The sequence below is a fragment of the Quercus suber genome, unplaced genomic scaffold (assembly GCF_002906115.3).
Source record: "Quercus suber isolate HL8 unplaced genomic scaffold, Cork oak 2.0 scaffold_682, whole genome shotgun sequence".
Lineage (NCBI taxonomy): Eukaryota > Viridiplantae > Streptophyta > Magnoliopsida > Fagales > Fagaceae > Quercus > Quercus suber.
This window is the reverse complement of record NW_027070123.1, coordinates 74,399-99,634: the sequence shown is the minus strand read 5'-3', so window position 1 is coordinate 99,634 and position 25,236 is coordinate 74,399. Positions and strand designations below refer to the sequence as shown.

Below are 25,236 nucleotides of genomic sequence, written 5' to 3'. Positions count from 1 at the left end.
AACGATTCACCAGTTCAAAACAGTTTGTATGATGCATCCTAGTTATATAATCATACGATTTTTAAACATCTTCAAGAAACTAGATTGATAATCATACAATATCCATGTGATTCTCGCAACTTAAAAAAGAAATCACATGTACAAAAATTAGTAAAGTTGATTGATGAAATGTTTATGACATTGGATAACTATGGTTTGATAATAATTTGCAACGCGCTGTGGATATTCCAGAAGGCTCAAGACGACAAGATTGCTTTCTCCTTCAATTAGTGTTAGGTACATTGGATGACATATTAACATTTCCAAGTAGTTTTATGATAGGATAGTACGGTTGATAACAGAAAGAAACCATTTTTATTACAATTTGAAGGTTCAACCAACAAGGTGAGAGGTCCATCTTATTTCTTCCAATCTTCTCCTGAAGTCTGGTACTATATAAGTACAAAGCCTTAGCTTTAGCCATCAAAGATTTTAGATAGATTCTTAGCAAGTTTAATCATATCCCATGAATTCAATGGATTACTTCAACTCTAGTTGCATTGAAAAACTCCAGAAATGTAGCTCAGAAACAGCTTTCTCCTTGCAAAGAGAAGATACGTTATCCCCAAACACCAACACCAACCGAGATGGTGCAATAGATGACGAGTGCATAGAAAGATTGCTCCAAGTTCAACTAGAGGCGGGGGTCATGGACTTAGATTCCATCAGTCAAGATACAGTAATGGGTACTCAGAGTGTTGTAGAAATTGGATCATGTGTCGAAATGAATCAAGAAAACATGAGTGCATCAACAGAAGAGAGTTCTCCCATAAACGGAATTCAAGAAGAGCTGATGCAAGAAAGCAGCTTGACTGATCTATTATTGTTGGGAGCTGAAGCTGTTGAAGCACAGAACTGGTCTCTTGCTTCAGCTACTGTTGAGAATCTTAACGATCTCTTAAGTAATACAGAGAATGGAGATGATTCATTCAAGAGATTGGCTCTTTTCTTCACTCAAGGTCTGAATTACAAGAGCAATACTTCTCTTCAAATGAAGAATGAGCCAGTAGCTGAACTCACTAACACTATTTTTGCCTTTCAGATGCTTCAAGAACTCTCTCCTTATGTAAAGTTTGCGCATTTCACAGCCAACCAAGCGATCCTTGAGGCGACACAAGGCGATCATGAGGTCCATATCATTGATTTTGACATCATGGAGGGGGTTCAGTGGCCACCTTTGATGGTTGAGCTTGCAACGAGGAAGGATGCTTTCCTCAGAATAACAGCCATCATAGCAGACCAGACAAATGCTGTCAATGTTCAACAGACAGGAAGAAGATTGAAAGAGTTTGCCAATTCAATCAATCTAGCATTCATGTTTGATCAGATGGTGATAGTAAGAGAAGAAGATTATGAAAAAATCGAAGTTGGTAATACTTTGATAGCCAATTGTATGATTCACCAGCTTCACATGCCTAACAGAAGTCTTCAATTGGTCAAAAGTTTTTGGGCTGGTATGTTCAAATTACCCCTAAAATTTTAATTTTGGTCCAAGAAGAATTGTTCAATTTTAATAGAATCCAATCCATGTCCTTTGTAGAGTTCTTCTGTGAGGCCTTCCATCATTACACCGCACTTAGTGACTCACTGGTGAGCAGCTTTTGTGGCGGGTATAAAATTGGGTTTAGGCTAATAGAGAAGGAGTTGTTGGGGATTAGGATTTTAGATAGTTTGAAGCAGTTCCCTTGTGAGAAAAAGGAGAAAATGTTGTGGGCAAATGGGTTTGCTTACTTGAAGGGATTTAGGAGAATCCCACTCAGTTTTAGTAATATTTCTCAAGCTAAGTCCTTGGTGAGCCTGTTTGGTGAGGGGGTATTGGGTGCAGCATGAGAAGTGCATGTTGGCTTTGTGTTGGAAGTCAAGGCATTTGACAACAGCATCCATATGGGTGCCAAAAACAAAAGCAAAGTAAGGTCAAATCCAATTTAATTCTTTTTGTCTAAATCAAAACCGAGTTGTTGTAGATTGACGTATATTCTCGAGGGAACTCCACTTGGTAGGGTGATTAGGACTTCTTATTTTATAAATCATTAAACAGTGGGGATTTTTGTTTTGGTAAAGTATAGCCATTTGTTTATAGCAATGCAATTTCTCACTTTCAGCATTATTCAATACTAGAAGTTATAACAAAAACCAAAAATACCTTGTTGAAGGCCTAACAAATGGTTTAACTAGGAATGCTACAAATGCCCAATGTTGTACACAAATATACAAGATATGCAAACAGGTCTTACGTGTTATAAATTAAATTTCTCAATTAAATTCAAATACATGGTTGAATTGACTTACAAACTTCACCCCCTATAAAGAACTTACGTTATTTTTTCAAACGAGACAATTAAGTTCAATGCAACTAACTAGGAGGTTGAATTTAATTGAAGAACTTTATAAACAATACCTAAGAAAGTGTACCTAAATTTTACCCTCAGGAAAGTGGAAACCTAGTATAACCTCTGCAACATCACATATAGACAGAGTGCTAGCCAAGTTGACATTATATTTAAGTCAATACTCAATAAAGTATTGAAAAAAAAAAGTCCTGATTCATTCAATTTCATTCGAACTTAACTGCCATGCGCCTATACCTTTTTGTCAGTTCCATGGTATCACGACATAAAGAAACCACCATAACCAAACATTAAATAATTTATAAATCAAGCATGTGTAGTAGGTACTATACAGAAGTGAACCCCAGTTACATTAACTGACAATGCACCATATGGTAGTAAGGACACTGCACACAATTCTCAATAACTTATGGATAACTGCTTCCATGAATCTGAATTCCTTTCGAAGAAGCTCCAAGGGCAAGGAGGAGGAAGGGGAACTAATTTTTCTTGCAGCAAGGTTTCACATTGCAACACTTATTTCCCTTCACAAATAAATGGATTGTCTGGTCCACAATGTGCCTCTCAACAGAACTAGGTCTTAAACTCGACCATGCAGTGTACAACGTTTCTGCAGCTTTTGTTGATAAGCCATTATTGCTAAGATCCAGTAAGCATAAGTTCTTTGCCATATGAATGGCAGTTGAAAGCTCCTGAATAAACTGGCAGTAGGGAGATAAAATATTTCTTTGACATGAACTTGCACAACTGTCATCAATTCCAGTAGATGCAGCTGCTTCTACTCTATTTGAAGCATCTTCACTATCAGCAACTTCAAGTTGATTGCATTCATTGTTCATAGCACATAGAAGAGGCTCAGCATTGTCCACTTCTTTGGTTACATACACCTTTGGGGAATATTCTGACATGTGGAGCTCTTGCTTTAAGATTTCTGGGCACCCCTGTCCAATTATGTCATGTTGTAGACTATAGTGTTTACCCTGGTCAACATTATCAGCAAGATGAAGCCTTTGAAGAGAGTCATTTCCTGCTAGAAACATCAAAATCAACATTCGACAAGATAGTTTCTAGGACTAATACTGAAAGCAGAGTTGGCTTATGTCTTTAACCTGCTAGTGCTTGAACTATCTGAAGAACTCCAGCAAGCCCAAGCTGACACTTGTTAAGAATCAAAACTTTTAGGCAACATTGAGGGTTAAGAAGCAGTGACGATAATGCGTTGGCACCCTGTAATCATGCTTGCGGTCAGGCAGCCATAGAATACAGAAAGCTTAGATACAAATTATCATTATTGACCAAAAAAATCACTTAGAACTTAGAAGCATAACATAATGGATGACCTCAAGCAAAATTTTCTCAAATTACCAAAGAAACTGAAAACATTGAATTCAAACAAATAAAAAGTACAGTATGTGATTTACATTATTATGCAGAGCCAGAAAGTTCTGTTGAACTTAGGGAATATCAGGGTTACAGACTTAATGTGATTTACAATGGAACCAAAATAAATGCATAGGAGGAAGAAGTCTAATTACAGGGAATGTTTCTTGTGGGAAGAGCATAAAGAAAAATTAGAACTATTTCAATCAACAAACTAAACTTGAACTGCCAAAAATCATACAAAAACATAATCAGTTGTGTGTGTGTGTGTGTATATATACATATTTATTGATAAGTAAAAGGAGTTTTATTAAAACCCAAAAAAAGGAAGTCACCCAAAGTATACAAGGCGGACAATACAATTAGAGCCACAAAGTACACAAATCCATCAAATCAAAAATAGAAGATAAAGAAAAACAGCCCAAAGAGGATATCCAATCCAACAGAGTTCTTAAAATGAACATCTTAAAATCCAGTAAGTTTCTTTCAAGATCTTCAAAACTTCAAGCATGCCTCTCCCTCCAAATAAACCAAATAACACAATGCGGAACGGCTTTCCAAATAATACCATTTTTTATGGTTTCCAAAGCATCCTTGCCAAGCAGCAAGAAGGTTAAAAACGGATTTAGGCATGACCCAATACACACCGAACAGCCTAAACACCATAGACCATAATTCCAAGGCGAACGGGCAGTGAAGCAATAATGGTCCACTGTTTTTCCATTTCCCTTACACATGTAACACCATTCCAACACCCCCAATAACTCTCTTGCACAAATGGTCAGAATTTTTCCTAGGGCTGCTGTCCAAGAGAAGGCTACTATGGGCAGGATCTTTGCCTTTCAAATGCTCTTCCATGGGAAAGACAGGTCAATGGGAGAGATTAGAACAAGATAAAACCTACTCACCATAAACCCCTTTCTCTTCTCAAGCTTACAAACCATCTTGTCAGGCCCAGCTCCATTTAATGAAGTAGAGTAGATTAAACTCCATAAAATTTGACAAAGACTCCAATTCCCAATCCTGGACAGGTCTTATAAAATAAAAATCCCATTGAAGAAAGCCTTTAGGAATATTCATAAGATCCGCCACTGCAGTCCCCTTATCTCGGCTGATCTCATATAATTCTGGAAAGACTGATTTCAAATAGCATTCCCCACACCAAACATCCTCCCAAAATTGCGCTTTCGACCCAGCTCCAATTTCCGACTGAATCAACTGAGAAAAGGTAGGCCATCTCCATCTTATCGATTTCCAGGGGCTCACACCATGAGGGCCAGAGACAACATTGGTACACCAACCCCCCCACATGCATCCGTACTTTGCCTCTATTACCCTCCCCTCCTCCATGGCACATCCCGCTCATTACCAAATCTCCACATCCATTTACCTAAAAGGGTTTCATTAAAACATCTCAAATTTCTAATTGCCAAACCTCCAGCTTGAAAAGGGGAACAATCTTGTCACATTTAACCAGATGTAGCTTAGACTCATCTCCCATCCCACTCCAAAGGAAATTTCCCTGAATTAATTCAAGGCAACTAGCTACCGCACTAGGGATAGGAAACAAAGAAAGGTAGTATGTGGGCAAAATTAGAAAGAGTACTTTTGATTAAATTAACTCTACCTCCCTTCGAGAGATACAAGTGCTTCCACCCCACCAACCTCTTCTCCATTTTCTCAATGATAGGATTCCAGATCGACTTTTCATTGGATTTCGCTCCCAAGAGCTAGCCCAAATACTTCATTGGGCACTTGCAATCCAAAAGTACTCTTGCATGTGTAGGGACAAGAGTACTTTTACAATTTTCTCCACCTCGCCAACCCTCACTTGTAATAATATATAGAAATGTAAAGAAAGGGTATTTAAAATGTCAAAATTTGGTAATAGATCAAGAAACTAACTATAGGAGACTGCATAAAAAGTATAATTTTATGCAATAAAGCTTTTGGAAGTGATGAAGAACAAACCTCAAGCAAAATAGGATTTCCTGCAAGGTTCAGCTCAACAATGCTACACATAATATCATTGTTAAGTCCGAGAGCGTATTTAGATGTCAGTCCACAATATGAAAAGTCAAGTTTGACAAAGTCTTGAATCCCATTGAACAATGATTCAGTTAATTGCAATGCCCCATCCTGCAGATAGATCAATCTAGTCATAAGCAGGAGATAAATGCCTAGAGTTGCATTCAACCTGCAAGGCTACAATAATAACAAGAAGACACAGAGTGACACAGAAACTCACAGTTCCGATACTGGAGCCCTCGAGCATCAATCCTGACAAACATGCAGTTCGAGCAAGCTGGCAAAGGCTATCAATAACGGGCTTGCTTAGCTTTAAACCATTCAGATTCAGTTCTGAAAACCTATATGAAAAGAGTGCTTAATTTTGTACGTTCACATCAATAGGCCATTTAAAAAACCCCAAGATTTTAAATTGTTTAAACCTTTTCAAAGTGGCAAGCTTGCCCAGTAGATTGGTTATGGCATTTCCTGAAATAGGGTCATTATATCCTGAAAAAGAAGAGGGTTGGACAACCTAGTAAGATACAGATAAAGTATACATTGTTCAAGACCTACTTGGTAAGTCAAGCATACCTATACAAAGTTGTTCAAGCATAGATCCAGCACTCAGTCCATCAGCAACCTTTTGAATTGTTCTAGATGTGATTGAACAGTGCTCTATATTCAAGCTACAAAGGCCTACAAAACAGAGAACACAAGTGATCTGATTATCTCTTGACAGCAAGAATCCACAATCAAGTATATTTGACAGAGATGAACAGTTGATAATAGATATCCTTGAACTCCACAAAGCTTTCCCTCCAACAAGCTGGTATGAAACAACATTAAATGCACATGATATATAAAGATAAATAAATAAAAAGCAGGAAAAAGCTATTGAAAATAATGGAGATGACACTGAAATAAATATTAAAATTTACTGGTCTGTGGGAATAGCACTTTACCCTTGCAGTTTTCCAAAATAGTGGAAAGATAAGATCCACAAGCATCAGTAAGACGGTTTCCAGATATATTTAGCACTTCAAGTCGAGCAAATAGCACAGGGCATTCACAAATCTGAAGATTAGAAAGATAAATAAATAAGTAATAAGCTTATAATAAAGACCAAATTAAAAATTAAGGTATTTCCCACTTTAGTCATGCTACTAATGAATTAAAATCTAATTCAATTAAGTAAATCTCAACTTCTCCATGGAACTTCCAAATAATATATGTATCACTATGCCAGAGCTGAAAAACCTATTCCTTAAAAGTTTGCCTCAAATAAGGTATGATAGAGATAATACTAGGTGCTTCCTAGAACTCCTCCCCTTCCATTGGTTGAATTGGACCCAATACTTCCTCTTGTAAAAAGGTAGAGGTACCAGGCTACAAAGGCTGTTGGGCACAACATCATTGTGTCGTATTATGTCCTCCTATAAGTTCAATCTTCACAATACCAGCCCTTGAGTCCAGGGATACCCATGCTGTCTCCCTGTTAGATAGGTTCAAACTGATACCTACTACCCCACTCTAGCAGCAAACCAAAGGGGAGAGAGGAAGGTTCAATTTTTTAGAGAAATCAATATTTGACTATAGAATGAATGAGGAAGCAGAATATTTTAAAAGAAATCACTACCTAAAGTTTTTAACGTGCAGAAGTGCAAATGGTTGCAAACAAAGTTACAAACCTGAAACAAAGCAGTTGGACCAAATCGATTGCAATGCAGATCCAAAGTTAAGCCACCATAATTTTGACCTGATGCAAATACTTGTTGAAGTTTCTCTATTGTTCTATTTCCTGGAGATAAGCAAGCCAATGCACAGCAATTAATAATTAAAGAATCAGAATACTTGTTGCTTGAATTAATGTAAAGAGAATTGAAGAGAAATGCTGCTGTTCAGACACAATGAGAATAGATGAGCTTGAAGCTGGAAATCATTACCCAACAAATTGTGAGAAAAGTCAAGCACTGCAAATGTTTTGTGGGCATGCAGTGCATTCAACAATGGAGTTATTGATAAATCTTGCAATTCACATTCAGACACAATCACTTCATCATCTGAAACCTGGTAAACAAAAACATACATCCTGAATAAACAAATTTATTCCAACTCTCAAGCAAGAAAATCAAAGAACTTTCATGCAACGATGATAAATACATAAGTAACAATAGTATTAAGTTTTTCCCTTGTTCACCAGCAACTACCTCCATTCTATTATTGTATAGTTTCTTCAGCAGCCTCATGTTAGGTGCCTCGGATAATTCATTGCAGCTGTCAATGTACAGTTTTATCAGAGGCTTTTGAACCCAGCCTGGAAAGAAAACAAAAGAATTAAACAGATATCTCACTAACAAAAGTACATTTATGTAATGTAAGTTTAAAAATAATATAATGTAGAAGTATCCAATGTACAAGATAAGCCTATCTATTCCTTTTTCCTAATTAAAAGACTGACAACAAAATTTGTGCAGCCAACATGTCATATATGCAACATAAGTTAACATGCTACCAAGATTTCAGAACCAAAGTTGAGCTCCATAATAATGTTTTCTGTGAATTCCATTCCAAACCATCATCCCTTGAAACATTTGCACAAACACATTCATTCCATGGAGCAAGGACCTGACTTGATTAATCTTTATCACTGTAAACACTTTTGATGTGGTATACTTCCACTATAAGAACTCCCATTGGCTAACTAGCAAAAACAAACAAGGGGGAGACACAAAAAAAAAAGACAAAAAAGAAAGAAAGATAATCCTCATCTGCTGGAGTATTTAGCTACAATCAAAGTAGCCTTCCCAATAGCTTCCAAAATTGATCAGCTCTATCCTTTTCAAACTACCATGAATAATTACATAGTTTGCCCATATGCAACGGTCAATCACAAAGATGAAAATAAGACCAGTACACAATGTAATTCTCAGCTAAGCAAAGAGGCTTGAGGAGTAATGTGGGAGAAGCCCAAAGGAAAAATAATAATAATAAAGGCACATTACCCCATTGTCTTTGATTTCTCTATGTTATGTTTCACTTATTATTATGTCTTCAGTATTTTAAAAAGGTCATGTGACTAGCATATGACTTTTAATGAAGTTCAATGAATAGGATTCAATTGTCCTATGTAAGATGAGGGCAAGAATTCTAGGACTACTAAAGACTATTAATTTATTATAAATAACCTCTATTGAGTCATTGTAGGCGACCTTTTATGATCTAATACATGAAATTTTCAACTTTGAATATTTCTTGGGCTCTTTAAGCTTAAGGTCGATTTTTTAGTGTCCCAACTTCAATCATTTTCTTCTTATAGTTGTAATCTTGTTTTTGCTTGAAATTTTTTCTTCAACCATTCTTCTACACCATATATAAGTTCTTCCCAAAGCAACAACTCAGAGCAAAAGATTATAATCTAAGCCACATAATTCATATTTGAATCAAAATGTTGCAATTATAAGTTATGGTTGGTCATGGTTGATATCATGGGGTAGAGTAATCAAGGGCAACAGATAGAGATGGCTACGATGAGGCATATAATTGAAGATTTGCTTCGAGTTGTACAAGTTCTTCAGCGACCAGGAACTAGCAGGAGCTAATATGGAGATTCTGGAAGCCAACTACAAACCCTGGGACATATCAAAAGGTGGTATGATGATATAGAAGAATAAAACTGCTTTCATGATACGAATAGAATATGTGAAACATGACAGGCCAGAGGATTGGTTGGCGTGTTCAATTGAATTGAATCAAAATTTTGAAAGAGTTTGTACCATAGGTATTCTTCACTGATCTATGATGTCTACTTTGATGATGGTGATTTAGAGGTGAGCACCTTTCACCAATCCGACTCATTGTCCCACTATTAGGGAATTGGTTAGAGATTTGGATAAATCATGGGGTAATTCTAAAAACTGGATGTTACAACTAAGAAATGGTAGGTAGATAGTGATTCCACTGTCATTTTATCGGTCTCTAGACAGCGAGTTTGATTGCTCAGTCACTAATAGCCTGTTTGGATGGAGGGGGAAAGGAGTGAGAGTGGAGGGAAGTAAAGTAAAATTGGTTAAAAATAAGGTAATTTTGTGCTAAATCTACTCTACTCTCCCTCCCTCCCCTTCAATCCAAACGGACCATAAAGGAGAAGATGGTACAAGTCATAATGCTTTTGTCACGAATAGGAAAATTGTTAGTTGGATTGAGGAGATAAGGTGGTTGATTCTTTGTCTTAATGGGTCGGAGGATCAGCTATAGGAATTTGATGAAAGGTCGATGACTTGGGAGAGAGGTGGGGAGCCCTTACTTGTGGTACCTTTGGCCACAAAAATTCCGTTGGAAATTGAGTGTAATACTGGGATGGAGCTTGGGTGTAAGGAGAATGTTGATAGCAATCAATTATTACTGTGGGTAACTAATAGGATTAAGGCATTTAGGAAATCTGTAGGGACTTCTTTGGAAGGTTTTGAGGAGCAAATAACGGGTCTATTATTAGCTTTAGAGGCCAGAAAAATAATAATAATAATAATAATAATAAGCAACAACAAGACGTAAGTAGTCAGAAGAAGCCGGTTTCATCAGGGCAGAAGGGCCAGCGGGAACTAAAGAATTTAATGACCTCTTTGAATGTTGAATTTGCGTTAACTAAGTTAAGGAGTGTCAGTAGTGAGAGGGCTGTTGTGGTACATCAATGAATTTGAAGATTATTTCTTGGAATGTTAGGGGGTTGAATGAGCGGGATAAAAGGCTTCGGGTTAGAAACCTGATTAAAAATTGGAGGCTTGATATTGTTTGTCTTCAAGAAACTAAATTGGAGTTGATAACCAGAGCTGTGATTCGCAATTTGTGGGGTGGCCAACATGTTGATTGGTCATATTTAGGTTCTTGTGGAGCTTCTGGAGGGGTGTTGCTGATGTGAGACACGCAGGTTGTAGATAAAGTGGAGGAAGTAGTGGAAAGCTTTTCGGTGTCTTGTAAGTTTAAAAGTGTGGTTGACCAATTTGGCTAGGCATTTACTGGAGTGCATGGTCCTAACTCAATGAAGGATAAAAAGCTGTTAGGGGAGGAATTGTTTGGATTAAGTAGTTGGTGGAATATTCCTTGGTGTGTGGGAAGTGACTTTAATGTGGTAAGATTTCCTTCCAAATGTGCTGGTTCTACTATTTTTACAGCTGCTATGCGTGATTTCTCTGATTTTATTTTTGAGCAAGGTCTAATTGATATCCCACTAGAAGGAGGAATTTTTACCCGGTCTAATTCTAGGGAAGTTGAGTTGAAGGCACAGTTAGACAGATTTTTGTTCTCTGTAGATTGGGAGGCTAAGTTTTCTACTGTGTGCCAAAGAAGAATGTCTAGGCTTTTATTGGATCACTTTCTGATTGTCGTAAAGGGTGGATCCTTCCAGCATAGGGGTAGGAGTCTGTTTAGATTTGAGAACATGAGGCTTAAGGATGAAGGCTTTGTGGATAAGGTGAGTTCCTAGTGGGATTGTTATCATTTTCAAGGTGCTCCAAGTTTTGTGTTGGCAAATAAATTGAAGTTGTTGAAAAATGATTTGAAAAAATGGAATGTTGAGGTGTTTGGAAATGTAGAAGAACAAGGAAAACAGATGTGGAAGGATCTTAGTAAATTTGAAACTATTGAAGAGATTCGTGGTCTAATAGAGGAGGAGAAGAAAGATTTGGAAAGAATCCGGAGGGAGCTTTAAAAAGCTTCTCTTTTGGAAGAAATATGTTGGAGGTAAAAATCTAGAGTACTTTGTGTTAGAGAAGCAGACAGGAATACAAAATTCTTACATCATATAGCCAATTCCCACAGAAGATTTAACTCCATAGATAGGCTTATGGTGGATGGAGAGCTATCTTCAAACCTAGAGGTCATAGTGGAGTGTATTTTTCGCTTCCATAGGCAGCTTTATTCCGAAGATGTGGTTAATAGACCTATACTTGATGATGTGGAATTCTCTAGAATTTCTTAGGAGGATGCTATTTGGTTAGATAGGCCGTTTAATAAGGATGAGATGTATGCTGTGATCCATGGTTTTAATGGCGATAAGGCTTCTGGCCCAGATGGGTTTTCCATGGCTCTTTTCTAGTCTCCTTGGAGTATGTTGAAAGTTGAGATTATGGAAGTTTTTCAGAACTTTCATACTCAAGCTGTATTTGAGAAGAGTCTTAATACTGCTTTTCTTGCCCTTATTCCTACAAAGGCAGATGATGTGAAGATCAAGGATTTCAAGCCAATCAGTTTAGTTGGTGGGATGTACAAGATTATTTCAAAGGTGTTGGCTAATCTATTCCAAAGGGTGGCACATGGGCTTATTTCAGGTTCTCAAAATGTATTTGTAAAAGGTAGACAAATTTTGGATTCCGTGTTAATTGCTTCTAAATGTATTTATAGTAGATTGAAGACAAGGATTCTAGGGTATTGTGTAAGTTGGATGTGGAGAAGGCATATGATCGTGTGAATTGGATTTTTCTAATGTATATGTTGCAGCATTGTGGGTTTTCAAACAAGTGGAGAAAATGGATTATGTGTTGCATCTCAATTGTTAAATTTTCTATTTTGATTAATAGGAGTCCTTCGGATTTTTTTGGAAGCTCTAGGGGGGTTAGGCAAGGGGATCCTCTATTTCTATTGCTCTTTGATGTTGTTATGGAAGCTTTGAGCCATATGTTGGATGTAGCTACAGCTGCTGGACAATTTCGGGCTTCTCTATAGGTTCTACTCCTACCTCATCGATGGTAGTGTCTCATCTATTATTTGCATATGACATCCTTATTTTTTGTGATGCTAATCCTTATCAGTTGGTTACTTTGAGGGGGATTCTGAATAGATTTGAGGAGGTTTCAGGGCTAAAAATTAATTTAGAGAAATCAGAGTTGGTACCAGTTGGTGAGGTAAGTAATTTGGATGTGTTGGTGGGGTTGTTGGGTTGTAGGCATTCTTCCCTTCCTTTGAAATATTTGGGACTTCTTTGGGGGGCTAAATTCAAGGAGTTGTCAATCTAGGATCCATTATTAGAGAAGATGGAACGAAAACTAGCAGGGTGGAAGAGACTATATTTATCTAAGGAGGCTAAGGTAACTTTTATTAAAAGTACTCTTTCCTCCTTACCTACTTATTTCCTTTCCATACTCCCTATAGCTAGGAAGGTTGCTAATTGCATGGAGAAATTACAAAGAGATTTTCTTTGGAGTGGTATTAGTGGTGATTCTAAGTTACACCTGGTGAAAATGGGCTAAGGTTTGTAAGCCAATGCAGGTTGGAGAGCTAGGTATAAGATGATTGAGAAGCTTTAACTCTACCGTATTGGGCAAGTGGTTGTGGAGGTATGGGTTAGAGACAAATGCGTTATGGAGGAGGGTTATAGAGGCGAAATATGGGAATGATTGGGGTGGTTGGTGCAAGAAAAATGTGACAAGTGCGTATGGTGTTAGCCTCTGGAGGTTTATTAGAAGTGGCTGGTTGAACTTCTCTAAACTCTTACAGTATGATGTAGGTGATGGTACTAGAGTGAAGTTTGAAAGCATGTATGGTGTGGGGATTGTGCCATTAAAGAAGCTTTTCCAAGTCTTTTTTGCCTTAGTAAGGCAAGGGACTCTTTGGTGGCGGATGTTATGTGTTGGACTGGTGGGAGAATTCATTGGAATTTTCAATTTCGTCGTGCCCCACAAGATTGGGAAGAAGATTCTTTTGATCGGTTTATGGCTATTGTTTACTCTTTGAAAGTGAGGGGGCTTGGCCCTGATAAGGTTTGTTGGAAGCCAGCAAGGAGTCGGCGTTTTGAGGATAGAAGTTTCTATCTTTCTTTCTACCCTCCTACTCTTTCCTGCCCTGGGAGGTTGGTATGGCAATCAAAGGTCCCTCCAAAGGTGGCTTTCTTTTCATGGTCACTTGGTCAGCCTCTTTAGGTAAGATTCTTACAACTAATAACCTTCGTAGGAGTATTATTGTTCTTGATTAGTGCTATGTGTGTAAGAGGTGTGGGGAGTCGGTGGATCATCTTCTGCTTCATTGCTCAATAGCTTATGAGCTATGGTCTTTGGTGTTTTGTTTGTTTGGACTCCATTGGGTTATGCCTCTTAAGGTAGTTGAGTTGTTTGAGTCTTAGCAAGGTAAATTCGGGCGACATCGCAATATTTTTTTTTGGAGACTTGTGCCACATTGCTTGATGTGGTGTATTTGGAGAGAAAGGAATGTTAGATGTTTTGAAGGATGTGAGCGGTCCTTGTTAAAGATTAAGTCTTTTTTCTTGCATACTCTCCTTGTTTGGAGTGTGGCTTTATCGCATTTTTCTTGTTTTTACCTTCCCACTTTACTTGATCTTTGTAGTTTTAATTCTTAATTTTTGCCCCTACAGTACATCCCAAATGTACTCGGCTTGGCTTGTTTTTCCTTAATAAAATTTTTTTCGTTACCTATCAAAAAAAAATATTTATTAATAGGAATAAAACGTGGATTCTAAGCACACAGGGAGTATATACTATGGGTCCGTTTGAATATAACTTATTTTTGCTAAAACTGAAAACTGAAAACACTGTAACAAAATAATTTTTAAATGTGTGAATAGTGCCGTGGAACCTATTTTTAATATTTTTAAATGCATAAAGTGATTGTAGGTCCCATGAATAGTGCGTGAACAGTGTTGCTATAGTGAGTGAACAGTGTGCGCACTGTTCATGAACAGTGGATTGTCTCTAAAAGCGGAAACAAGTGTAGGAAAAAAAAAAGACAAAAAAAAAGAAAGAAAGAAGGAAACGTGAAATGCTAGAAACGTGAAACGTGAGAAACACAGACTCTCAATCCATACACATACTATGTGTACATCAAATTAGAGGCGTGTATTTCAACACATATCAAAGAAACTATTCAAGAGGGTTATGCACACCACCATGCAAGTCCTAAGAGTGTTCTTTGGATCTAGAATGTTTGCATACACATATTGATTTGAATAACCCACTAGTGTTTGATGAAAATTCTAAAGAGAAATTTTTTAGACAAGATGGATATTTTCACTTGGAACGATGTGATTTTTAATAATTCCTCTATTGGCATAAATTTTGAATCTTATTTGATTGTGTTTAGGAAGAATTTATCAAGTGAAGCTTAGGTCACCAAGATCCAAGAGATGTAAGGACAAGGTTGAACCAATTTTTAGAACTCAGACTCTCAATCCATACACATACTATGTGTACATCAAATTAGAGGCGTGTATTTCAACACATATCAAAGAAACTATTCAAGAGGGTTATGCACACCACCATGCAAGTCCTAAGAGTGTTCTTTGGATCTAGAATGTTTGCATACACATATTGATTTGAATAACCCACTAGTGTTTGATGAAAATTCTAAAGAGAAATTTTTTAGACAAGATGGATATTTTCACTTGGAACGATGTGATTTTTAATAATTCCTCTATTGGCATAAATTTTGAATCTTATTTGATTGTGTTTAGGAAGAATTTATCAAGTGAAGCTTAGGTCACCAAGATCCAAGAGATGTAAGGACAAGGTTGAACCAATTTTTAGAACAAAGTTGTATGATACCAAATGATGATAATTTATTCTACATGGATTGTTATTGTTATGAATTGAAGGAAAGTTCTCAAGTTTGTTATGAACAAGTTCTTATTGGCATATTCAGGCCAAGGAACTATTTCTTGATGTACTTTGACATAGAAAGAAATGATGAACAGCAGTATCCAAGACTCCAATAGATCATGGAAAATTGAAGTAAAAGAATTTAAAAAGGCCCATTAGTGCACTGTCTTATGTATTGAGTATTTTAAAAGTTCATGAAACTAGCATGTGACATTTAATGTAGTTGGTTGGTTAGGATTTGATTGGAATATGTAAAATGAACAGTAAAATTCTAGGGTAACTAGACACCATTATATATAGCCTACTTTGGCCAATGTAGGCTATATTTTTTTTAATCTAATCTATGAAATTTTAGATTTGAATATCTCTTGAGCTCTTTGAGCCTAGAGATCAATGTTTTGGTGTTCCAACTTCAATCCTATTTTCTTCTGCTAGTTGGAATCTTGATTTATTGATGGAGATTTCCTCTCAAACCCTTCCTCTATACTATATCGAAGTTCTCACCACATTACATTGATATGTGATGTCACAGCCATAGCATTGTTAAAGAAAAAAGAAAAAAAAAAATCCTCTTTGGAAGCTTAAAATTACGGCAAAGTCCAAGAATATGTGTCCATATTAGTTAATTAAGTTTTTAGTATCTTGGTTTATGTATTATTTGGCTATTCTAAAGTCAAAAGTAATTTTCTAGTTCTATAATTGTAAGTTGTGGTCCTTGGGTTTTATTTATTAATAATAATCAGGTCCTTATGGGTGGACTTCGGTTCAATTCAATTAAGGTTTGGCTTACTAGTCAAAATAGGATTTCTAAATCTACTAGGAAGGTTAAGTTATAAGTGTGTTATTGTACTCAAACAAGACAGAGTTAATGAATCAAATATTGAGGCAAGTTGGCCCTACTCTCTCTCTCTCTCTCTCTCTCTCTCTCTCTCTCTCTCTCTCTCTCTCTCATATTATGTCATTATCCAAATATTGTGCATGTGCATGGGCACTGTTCACTGGTCGTGGCAGATTTGATTTCCGTGTCTTCTTACCACTTTGCAACCCTAAATCAAATCTTTTAGCTTCCCTACAAAACTCTAATAATTATTGAACCCTAACACCTCTTTCAAAAGGTTCTAAAGACTAAACCATAAAATTCACAAATGCTCCTAAACCTACACAATCACACATAAATCCTTTCCCTAAGCCTATCACAACCACATGTAAATCCTACATCGATATGGTCCTAACATGCGGCATTTTGGCAAGAGGTATCCATTCTCAAAAATTAAATAGACTGATGCTCAACAGCTCAAGACTTCACCATTGCACTAACATTTAGTATGTAACACCTAATACTGAAAAACATGTCAAACAACTACCCATTTTCCTTCAGATCAATGATAAAAATTTGAAATCATTAAGCATAATCACAATAAATAATGAAAATGAATCACAACATCAAGAAATGTAATAAAGCAATTACACGTACCATCGATGAATGCTTCAAGCAAGACTTTTCCCAAATGATCCCTAAGAGTATCAATTTTTTCCAAGGATTCTAAAACTCTTCCACCACATTTCATTTGCTGAATTATGGGCAAAAGACCTAATGAGAAATAAAATAATCCACCATATTAATAAATCATAACCAACATAAAAGTACCAATGTAACAAGTACAATAGTGAGTTGCTGGCTGCACCCACCACGTTTTCAATCTTTCTACTGATTTGCATCACAAGAGAGAAAAGTATGACAGTAGGGAAACAAAAAACTTGCACATGTCTCCTTTAGATACAAAGGTTTACAGAGTAGGTAGCCAAGGCTTATTGTGTGGAAGCCAAGCTTTTTGATTTAAGCAGTCGACCCAATAATAAAGTAGGCATGATTTGAGCATAGATGCCATTAGAAAGAGCATTTTTGCTTCTCCAAGTTACTACAGCAACACTATATGTGCCACTACATCTCTCCAATTTACTATAGCAACTCTATATGTCCCTCCATTTCTAATACACTGCCAACCGTATCTCAAACACTAAAATACTAGTATCTGAAACCTCCTTCTCATATTGGGGACCACTCAAGATGTTGAGGGATCCAGTTAAATGCATTCGTCATCTTAACTACAATTGAAATTTTTCCGCCACTTTTTCTTATGTTCACAAATAATTGAATTGCATTTAACTTCATTGTTAATTTAAATCAGACAGGTTTGCGAGTAAAAAATACCTTAGATGCGAAAAATTTGATAACTTGCAAATACTAGCATGTAATATTCAATAGAGTGCCTACCCTCTGATCTCTTTTCACTGGGAAGTTGTAAGTAGTATAGGCATGCAAGTTCAACCTTCATGGCCTCAGTGCTCAAATAATCACCATCCATGCATAAGCTTGATTCTAAATGTATCAGGTCCTTGTCAATCTTGCAAATAATATGCTGTGCAAACAGTATGAAAACCGTTTAGCAAAATATGACATTTTTCTATATAAGTTTTGGCCCCCAAGACGAGAGGATGGGAGATTCGAACTAGTGACCTTCGATTCAAGAGGTGCGGTCTCTAGCCGATTGCGCATACAACAAATTGCAATCACATATTACTATTCAGATACATTTGTACACATAATTTTAGCAACACTCACATCATGTTTGTCGCAAGAAGTATGCAACTTGAGATTGGAAGCATCATGTTTAGGCAATAGGTTTCCAGAGAGGTCAATATCACATTTAAACCCAGATGCAGCAAAATCAGATGCAATCAAAACTTCAGCACTACTTGAAGATCTGAACGGTTTGCCATTTGGGGTGGCTACATTAGGACTCTTTGATTTGTATGAACCAGCACTTTCATCAATATTAACGGGATTGCAGGACCTGGTGGCACATTTGGAGGCAGTTGCTGAGACCTGCCAAACTAAAGGATTAAGCACCAGACACCAACAGAACAACTTGAACGAGGTAGTAATTTTGATCAAGGATTGCAAGAGACTTGTTTACCTGAAATTTGCAATCATGACTTGCTGAATTACTTTTACTGTTAACTGCAATCAGGTAAGAAATACAGCTCAGTATTCTGCTTGTACAGTAAAAAGTCCAAAGCACAAATTAGTTTAACAATAAAGCTAGGGACACAACAAAAATCCACAACATTCCTAAATTAGCCTACCATCTCACACGTGAGCCCTCCACAATCTGCAATTTAATTTAATTTTTTTTTTTAATGAACCACATATGAGGTAGTATGCAGATTTGGGAATGTTGTAAGAGTGTTGTGTCGCTAGGACTCGTAGTTTAAACCTACATTCATCAGATGTAGTAACAGCCTCTATTGGACACTTATCAGGCCTTCCTTTTGAGCACTCCACCTCATATGGCACTTCACTTTCATCATCAGAAAGGATGACACGAGCACGTTTACGACCAACACCTGTCTGTTGATTGCTGGTTGATATAGACAAACTTTTTGGTAGAACTTTAGCTGGCTGAGTAGAAATATTGTGCTTTTCTGACTGAGCTGCTTTCATTTTGGGTGAATTTTTTGAGGACCGAAGCAGAGAAATCAGAGGTACATCATCATTCAACTCTTCTACACTGGCTACAGAATTTGATCTGCTAGAATTCAATTTACTCATCTCTGGGGAGCAGCATGCATCAGACCTACTTTCTGACAAACAATAGTTCCCTTCTGTGTAAGTTTCAGAGCAGCAATCCTCTGCTACATTATGTGTTTCAAGCTCTTTATCTTTTGACTTCCTCAATTTGTCAATTAAAAGCTGCAATCTCCTACACAGAAGCATCTTTCTTTAGGCAATATTATAACTTCCAAGTGGTATAAAGTCCATTAAAAAATTCACCGAACTTAATAGTTTCTTTTGATAAATAAATAAACTTACAGAAAAGGCCAAGGAGGGTCATAAAACTTAATTTTGCTTATGGAACTACCAAAAATTGTCCCTTCAAGTTAAGTTTACTATAATTTAAATCAATGTTTTGGCCTATATTCTGCAAAACTTGCAAAGCTTCACCTCCAGCATCACAGAAAATTAATGGCTAGTCTATATGGTTAAAGAGGATTGCATGATCCAAATTACCTGGCCTCTTCAACATTATCAAATCTTATCATGTGGCTATAGTGCATATTCTCTAGTGCAGAAAGCTGTACAGAAGGAAGGTTAGCTTCAATGGCAATCCTGCAATACATGATAAACTAGATGAGCACAAAGCAACATTGACCTCTTAAGTTAACAATGGTGCATTTGTGCATATTTAAGGATTAATTACTGCTATTGCTGCTAGATCCTTTTTTTTTTTTTCTAATTACATATCTTTGGATGAATATAAAGCACAATCATAATGATAAGAATCACTTAAACATAAGACGATGATCATGATGACATCTGTTCTTAATCCTTTCTATACAGCCAAAAGCAGGTTGAATCTGGTTTGTCAATATTCACAACTAGTGCCCCAAATTGAGCATTATTCTTGTAATAGCATAAAGTTCAAGGAGGCTCAATTAGTGTAGTGATTAATCATATATTTAATACTGTGGTTTCACCAAATTATCCATATATGCAAGAAAAAGTTTCCATTGCAATAGGATCAAATTTATATATTTGATGCCATTTATATCTATGCAGAGTAATTGAATAATTTTATTGAGGAATGAAAGGTACTTTAACCCTAATACACACTCATTAATAATAAGTTACATAACAAGTCTAGCACAATGGTTTCGTGAACATATCAATGGCTTGATATGTTTGGTCCATTCATAGATCACCACATTGGAAGCAATATGAACCCCCTTAAACTTAAAAAATAGCTTTAAGCTTAACTGGAATTCCAAGCTTTAGTGTTACGGTTCTTTAGAGCACTGTTACAGCTTTAAAAATATTGAATTGACATAAATACCCATGCTTATTTTTCAAAATGACATTCAAAGCCCACCCATCTGAGAGAGATCTCAAATAATAATAACAATAATAATAATTAAATAAGCATTGATCAATAATTGAATTAATTGGGTTTGAGTATGGAAATATAAAGAACTTATATTTCCACAGATTGCTATTTTATGATTATTTACTGATTTATGTTAACATACACTCACTGCCACAGTACAAGAACTACTATACACTTGTAATTTGTTTGTTGTAGCAATTAGTCTTTCATATTATAACAATAAAACAGCATTGCCCATTGCCTGAAGACATGCATATCTTATTGTAACGACCCCGCCCCAACTGTGTACATATTGTCCGCTAAGACTTTACACATTAAAGGGAAGTCACTCCTTATGTGCTTCCCTAGGCAATGTGGGACTCCATGGATTGCAAGACCCCCTTTTGGGTCTCTACAATCCACCCCCTTATGGTACATGCATCCTCATGTGTGGGGCCCACACTTCTGGCTAGGGAGCAGCTCTGATACCATTTGTAACAACCCCACCCCAACTGTGTAGATATTATCCGTTTTGGAGCCCATACTCCCTTACAGATTTGTTCTCCCCCAAAGCACACAGTAGTCGGAAAAAATACATCTACACATTAAAGGGAGGTCACTCCTTATAAACACATCCCTATATGCTTCCCTAGAAGATGTGGGATTCCATGGATTGCAAGACCCCCTTTTGGGTCTCTACAATATTGAATAGGTTTCATTTTGGTGATGCAAACAAGATCAAAATAGTTCCAGATGTGTCAGAAACATCTAGGCTTGCTCACCCAGCATGAAAGAAGCTCCTCTTCTGACTACTCATGCTGATTAGGAATTAATTAATACAAATGTTTCTTAACTTTCCTACTACACACACACACACACACATATGTATATGTATATATATATCTCTGTGTGTGTGTATATACATATATATAGATAATTACCTGTAGCTCTCTTCAAATGCATCTAGTGCTCCTGTATAATTACCATCACTGTCCAAAATATAACCAATGTTTATTTTTGCTAATGCTTGCCCCTGAAATCAATATCAACTCAAAAGTGAAAATTCACTAATCAACAAATACACAGCACATTCCATGGACAGAACTGCCCCCATATACTTTAACTGTGATGCCTATAATTATCCTATACAACAATCACTATTACTGAAATTTAAGCAACTAATATTAAACGTACAACTTTAGTACTAAGGTCACATACAAATATATCATAAGAATGATTTCAAGTAAAGTTCCATGCTACTCCTTATCTAAGAAAAACAATAATTAATGCGTATCATATGTTAGAAGATGATAGAACAAAACACCAACTTACCTCCAAGTTGCCAATTGACTTGTATATTTCCCAACTCTTCTTGTACCATTTAATGGATCTGTCAAATTTTCTGAGCTTCTGGTATGATTCTCCAATATCCAGCAATGAATCACTCAGCTTTTCCTTGTCACATAGTTCACTTGCAACTCTCTTCTTCCTTTTTGCATATTCACAAAGCTAAACATAAAATTTGAATAAGAAATAAAGCCGCATTAAATTGTACAAGAATCTATAATGTAGTCTTTGGTAATATTCATAACTTCCAATTGCCTGTTAGATGTATCAAGCACTGTTTATGTGTAGCATAAATATGAATGCAATACTCCCTTGCCATGCAAATCCAATTTATTTGCAAAATGCCTCAAAGATTTAAGAAAAAAGAAACCATGCACAGGGTTGGTGGGCGGAGAGGGATATGTACTTTTTTCATTTACATTCATCTTGCACCAACTGCATTCAACTTTGAAAAAGTTTATGGAGACTTGCCTATTGGCATCACACTCCCACACCCAACAAAGACCAAGATTCCCATCTAACCTGGTCAAGTTTCAAAGTAGTATTCGTTTCATTATCTTAGCCAACACATTCCAATTAAAAATAATGGACCGTTGAATTTTTGAAGTATTTCAAAAACAAAATCTCAAGACTGCAAAATGTCATGTAGGATCTTTAGGACCTCAGGACTAAATTGCAGTCCTTGATGAGATCTTGAATAGGGATTTATGTTTAAGGGTTTAGGTAGGCTTAGGTAATAAAAAGATTGGATCTTGAATAAGTTTGAAGGATGCTTAGTGCTAAAACAGTAAATAGAATGAGAAAGAAAGCAAGATAAACCCCAGACAATCACACCTCGGTTTCTTTTTTTCTTTTTTTTTAATCAGTAAGAAAAGAAACTTTTTTAAATCAAAAAAGAAGAAAAAAAGCCAAGGCCAAAGTACACGGAGTATACTAAGGACACTCCAAAGGAGAAGAAAAGCAAGATTATATGAAAGAAAAAGAACAAAACAAAACAGCCCCAAGATTCAGAAAGAAACTGTCCAAAAAGGTCAGAAAGTCTAAAAATGAAACAACATTAGAGCAATACACCTGCTGCCACTGAAACAGAGTGGCAAGAGTACATCAATCTCTCTATTTCTATCTCTGTTGAATACATAAAGGCTCTATTGCCATTATTACTCCTAGAAGGACTAGGACTCCTAAATGGGTGAGGCTTCCATTCAATGCTCATGTGCATTGAACAAGACACCAAGCCGACACGTGGCCATTTTAAGACATGTGTCATGCCCATCTGGCACTAATGCACTAAAGGTAAGCCAAACCCGTCCTAAATAACCTTTTTCATAGAAAGACTAGGACTTCTAAACAAAATGGAAATTACCAAACTACACATATTTTAGTATACTTTATTAAAACTGACCCAACAAGTTTCTAACCAAAAGAAACTTAATATTAAGACTCAGTAACAACTAAAGTAGCCTATGAAAGGTAACAAGAAACCCCACATTGAAACTAAACCGCAATTTTTGAATCATTTGGTAATCGAATCTTGTTTTTCCTACTACTTACTGTCTGCATCAGTCTTGACATACATACAAACCCAATTAGTTGAGAGGAGACGATAAAGTTATCAAAGATAATGTTTGAGGAAGATTATATCTAGCTAAGCATGTAATTTACAACCCCAATTCAAAAAAGAAAATAAATGTGACACTATCCAACAAATTTAAATACAACATTTATTGCTGAAGACTCATCTAACCGTTGAGAAGAGCAGAAAGACAGAAAATGTGTTTGTATGGAGCAGAGTATGTACCTTCAACCAATCAAATATCATTCTTGATTTCTCTGCGAGGCAATCAAGAGATGCATAGTGCTTCAACAAACACTTCCTCTCACGTGGAGTTCCCCTTGCAACGACCATGTCTCTTGTCAACTTCTTAAGATTCTGCTCTTCTTTCTTCAGGTCATCCATTACTTTAATAGCTTCTTTAACAATTTGAATATTATCATCAATTTGCCTAACCAAAGCATCCTCATCTTCCATGGAATTTGCCAGATCAAGTCCTCTCTGGTAGCAACGAAGCGCCTCCTCATACCTTTGAACCCTATAATGCAATTCACCAAGGTTGATGTACCCTTTTGCCTCCCCTTGGCAATGCCCAATTTTCTTACAGATCATTATGTCCTTCTCAATGTTCTCCCGAGCTTTATCCCACATCCTGAGGTCCATGTAAACTTTTCCAAGGTTGTGGTACAGCCTGCTGCGCCCATCATCATTTTCATCCACCTCTTCCTCATCACAAATCTTTAATCCTACACTTAATATTTTCAAGGCCTCTTCAAAGTTATCAAGATCCATTTCAACCAAACCTAGATTATTATGTGCATCAACATATTCCTTGAGGAATTTGCTCTCCTTATCAGGCGGATTACTCTTAAGAGTCTCCGCAAGCTTCATGGCAGACTTGTAATACTTTTTAGCATTCCGAACAGACAAATGGTCAACCTCGGATCTCAAAAACATTTCATGATAAGTACGACCGAGTTGGGTGCTGGCCCGTTGCTGCTCAACAAGATCATCGGCATCCTTGGCAAGCTCTAAATGTTTTTTCTAAAGCCAAAAACATTAGTATAATTATATCAGCTCAGCTAAGGTAATGAGATTCACAGATTTTCTGAAACATATACAGAAAAAGAGAAGAGAGAGAGAGAGAGAGGCAATATGCACCTGATAAACGAGGGCGTGATTGAAGTCCTCGAGGCGAAGATAGAGTTCGCCGAGGGACTGACACGTGGGCAGCAAGTGCTTCTCGGGCAAGTACTTGATGGAAACGTGGTAGTCGATGCGGAGCCACTTGAGGGCGGTGACGTACTCGCCTCTTTGCTTGAGGATGTCTGCAATCACGTTCGCCCACCTGGCCTCCTCCTGCCGATTACCCTCCGCCTTGGCGCTCTGGTACGACCTCTTCGCTACGCTTAATTTCGCACCATCCTCTCCACCCATTGATCTCTCTCTCTCTCACCAACAGGTTCTGAGTGACTTCTGAGGAGATGCGGGATTTGAATTTTGAACAAGGGTTTCTAATCTTACTGTGGGTGGAGAGTGGAGACTGTTTGTTTGGGGGCTGATCCTACTCCTACAGCCTGTGAGAATATTTTTTTGTGCGAAAATGAAAGTGAACTCCCGCCAAAACTCCTTTCTTTTTTAATTTTAAGGGCTACAGCCTACGTTTTAGATTTGTGCTTGCATTCACACCACATCACAAGTTCACAAACTCTATCAATCAACTTCCTTTATGGTTGTTTGGCTCCAAATTAAAAAATAAGGATATTTAAGAGCATTTGCATCAGCTCTTGTAAATTCTATGTCTATTTTACATGAAAAAACTTACTTTTTCTATTTTACACGACCACTTTTACAATACACCCACATCAATTTATCTATTTTCCACATTTATTCAATAAAATATTCTCTATTTTACAATTTTTTATTATTACTCCCTCATTGCCCCTCTCTCTCACAGACCCACAGCCACTATCATCACCGCCCAGCCACCATCACCACCATCATCAGCAACCAAAAGCCATTAACCCACACAACAA

At 36.9% G+C, this 25,236-nt stretch overlaps 2 protein-coding genes across 2 annotated transcripts; one reads left to right on the top strand and one right to left on the bottom strand.

Annotated features, from left to right (window-relative positions):
* The first annotated feature begins 220 nt into the window (after positions 1–220).
* LOC112013085 (protein NODULATION SIGNALING PATHWAY 2-like) lies at positions 221–2,352 on the top strand. Its single transcript, XM_065766115.1, is given in 3 exon segments — positions 221–1,493; positions 1,580–1,848; positions 1,850–2,352. Coding segments are annotated over 3 exon segments (1,359 nt in total). The 5' UTR covers positions 221–505; the 3' UTR covers positions 1,952–2,352.
* A 315-nt stretch (positions 2,353–2,667) lies between these two features.
* LOC112013070 (protein TONSOKU) lies at positions 2,668–24,839 on the bottom strand. Its single transcript, XM_024045463.2, has 20 exons — positions 24,362–24,839; positions 23,447–24,244; positions 21,634–21,810; positions 21,243–21,334; positions 19,449–19,547; positions 18,659–19,140; positions 18,355–18,398; positions 18,000–18,263; positions 17,652–17,796; positions 16,851–16,967; positions 7,985–8,091; positions 7,721–7,844; positions 7,466–7,575; positions 6,740–6,851; positions 6,369–6,473; positions 6,218–6,284; positions 6,016–6,136; positions 5,739–5,906; positions 3,497–3,614; positions 2,668–3,414 (listed from the first exon to the last, which is right to left on the bottom strand). The coding sequence occupies exons 1-20, from the start codon at positions 24,635–24,637 to the stop codon at positions 2,867–2,869; spliced, it is 4,074 nt and encodes a 1,357-aa protein (XP_023901231.2). The 5' UTR covers positions 24,638–24,839; the 3' UTR covers positions 2,668–2,866.
* Between the last annotated feature and the right edge of the window lie 397 nt (positions 24,840–25,236).

Bases quoted from the DNA above. Each gene is read 5' to 3' on its own strand.
- LOC112013070 (XM_024045463.2), bottom strand. From the start codon at position 24,637: ATGGGTGGAGAGGATGGTGCGAAATTAAGCGTAGCGAAGAGGTCGTAC. The intron at 21,811-23,446 runs GTACATACTCTG...TTTTATGTTTAG, and splicing joins TGATATTTGATTGGTTGAAG to CTTTGTGAATATGCAAAAAG. The intron at 8,092-16,850 runs GTACGTGTAATT...TTTTCTTTCCAG, and splicing joins GCTTGAAGCATTCATCGATG to GCTGGGTTCAAAAGCCTCTG.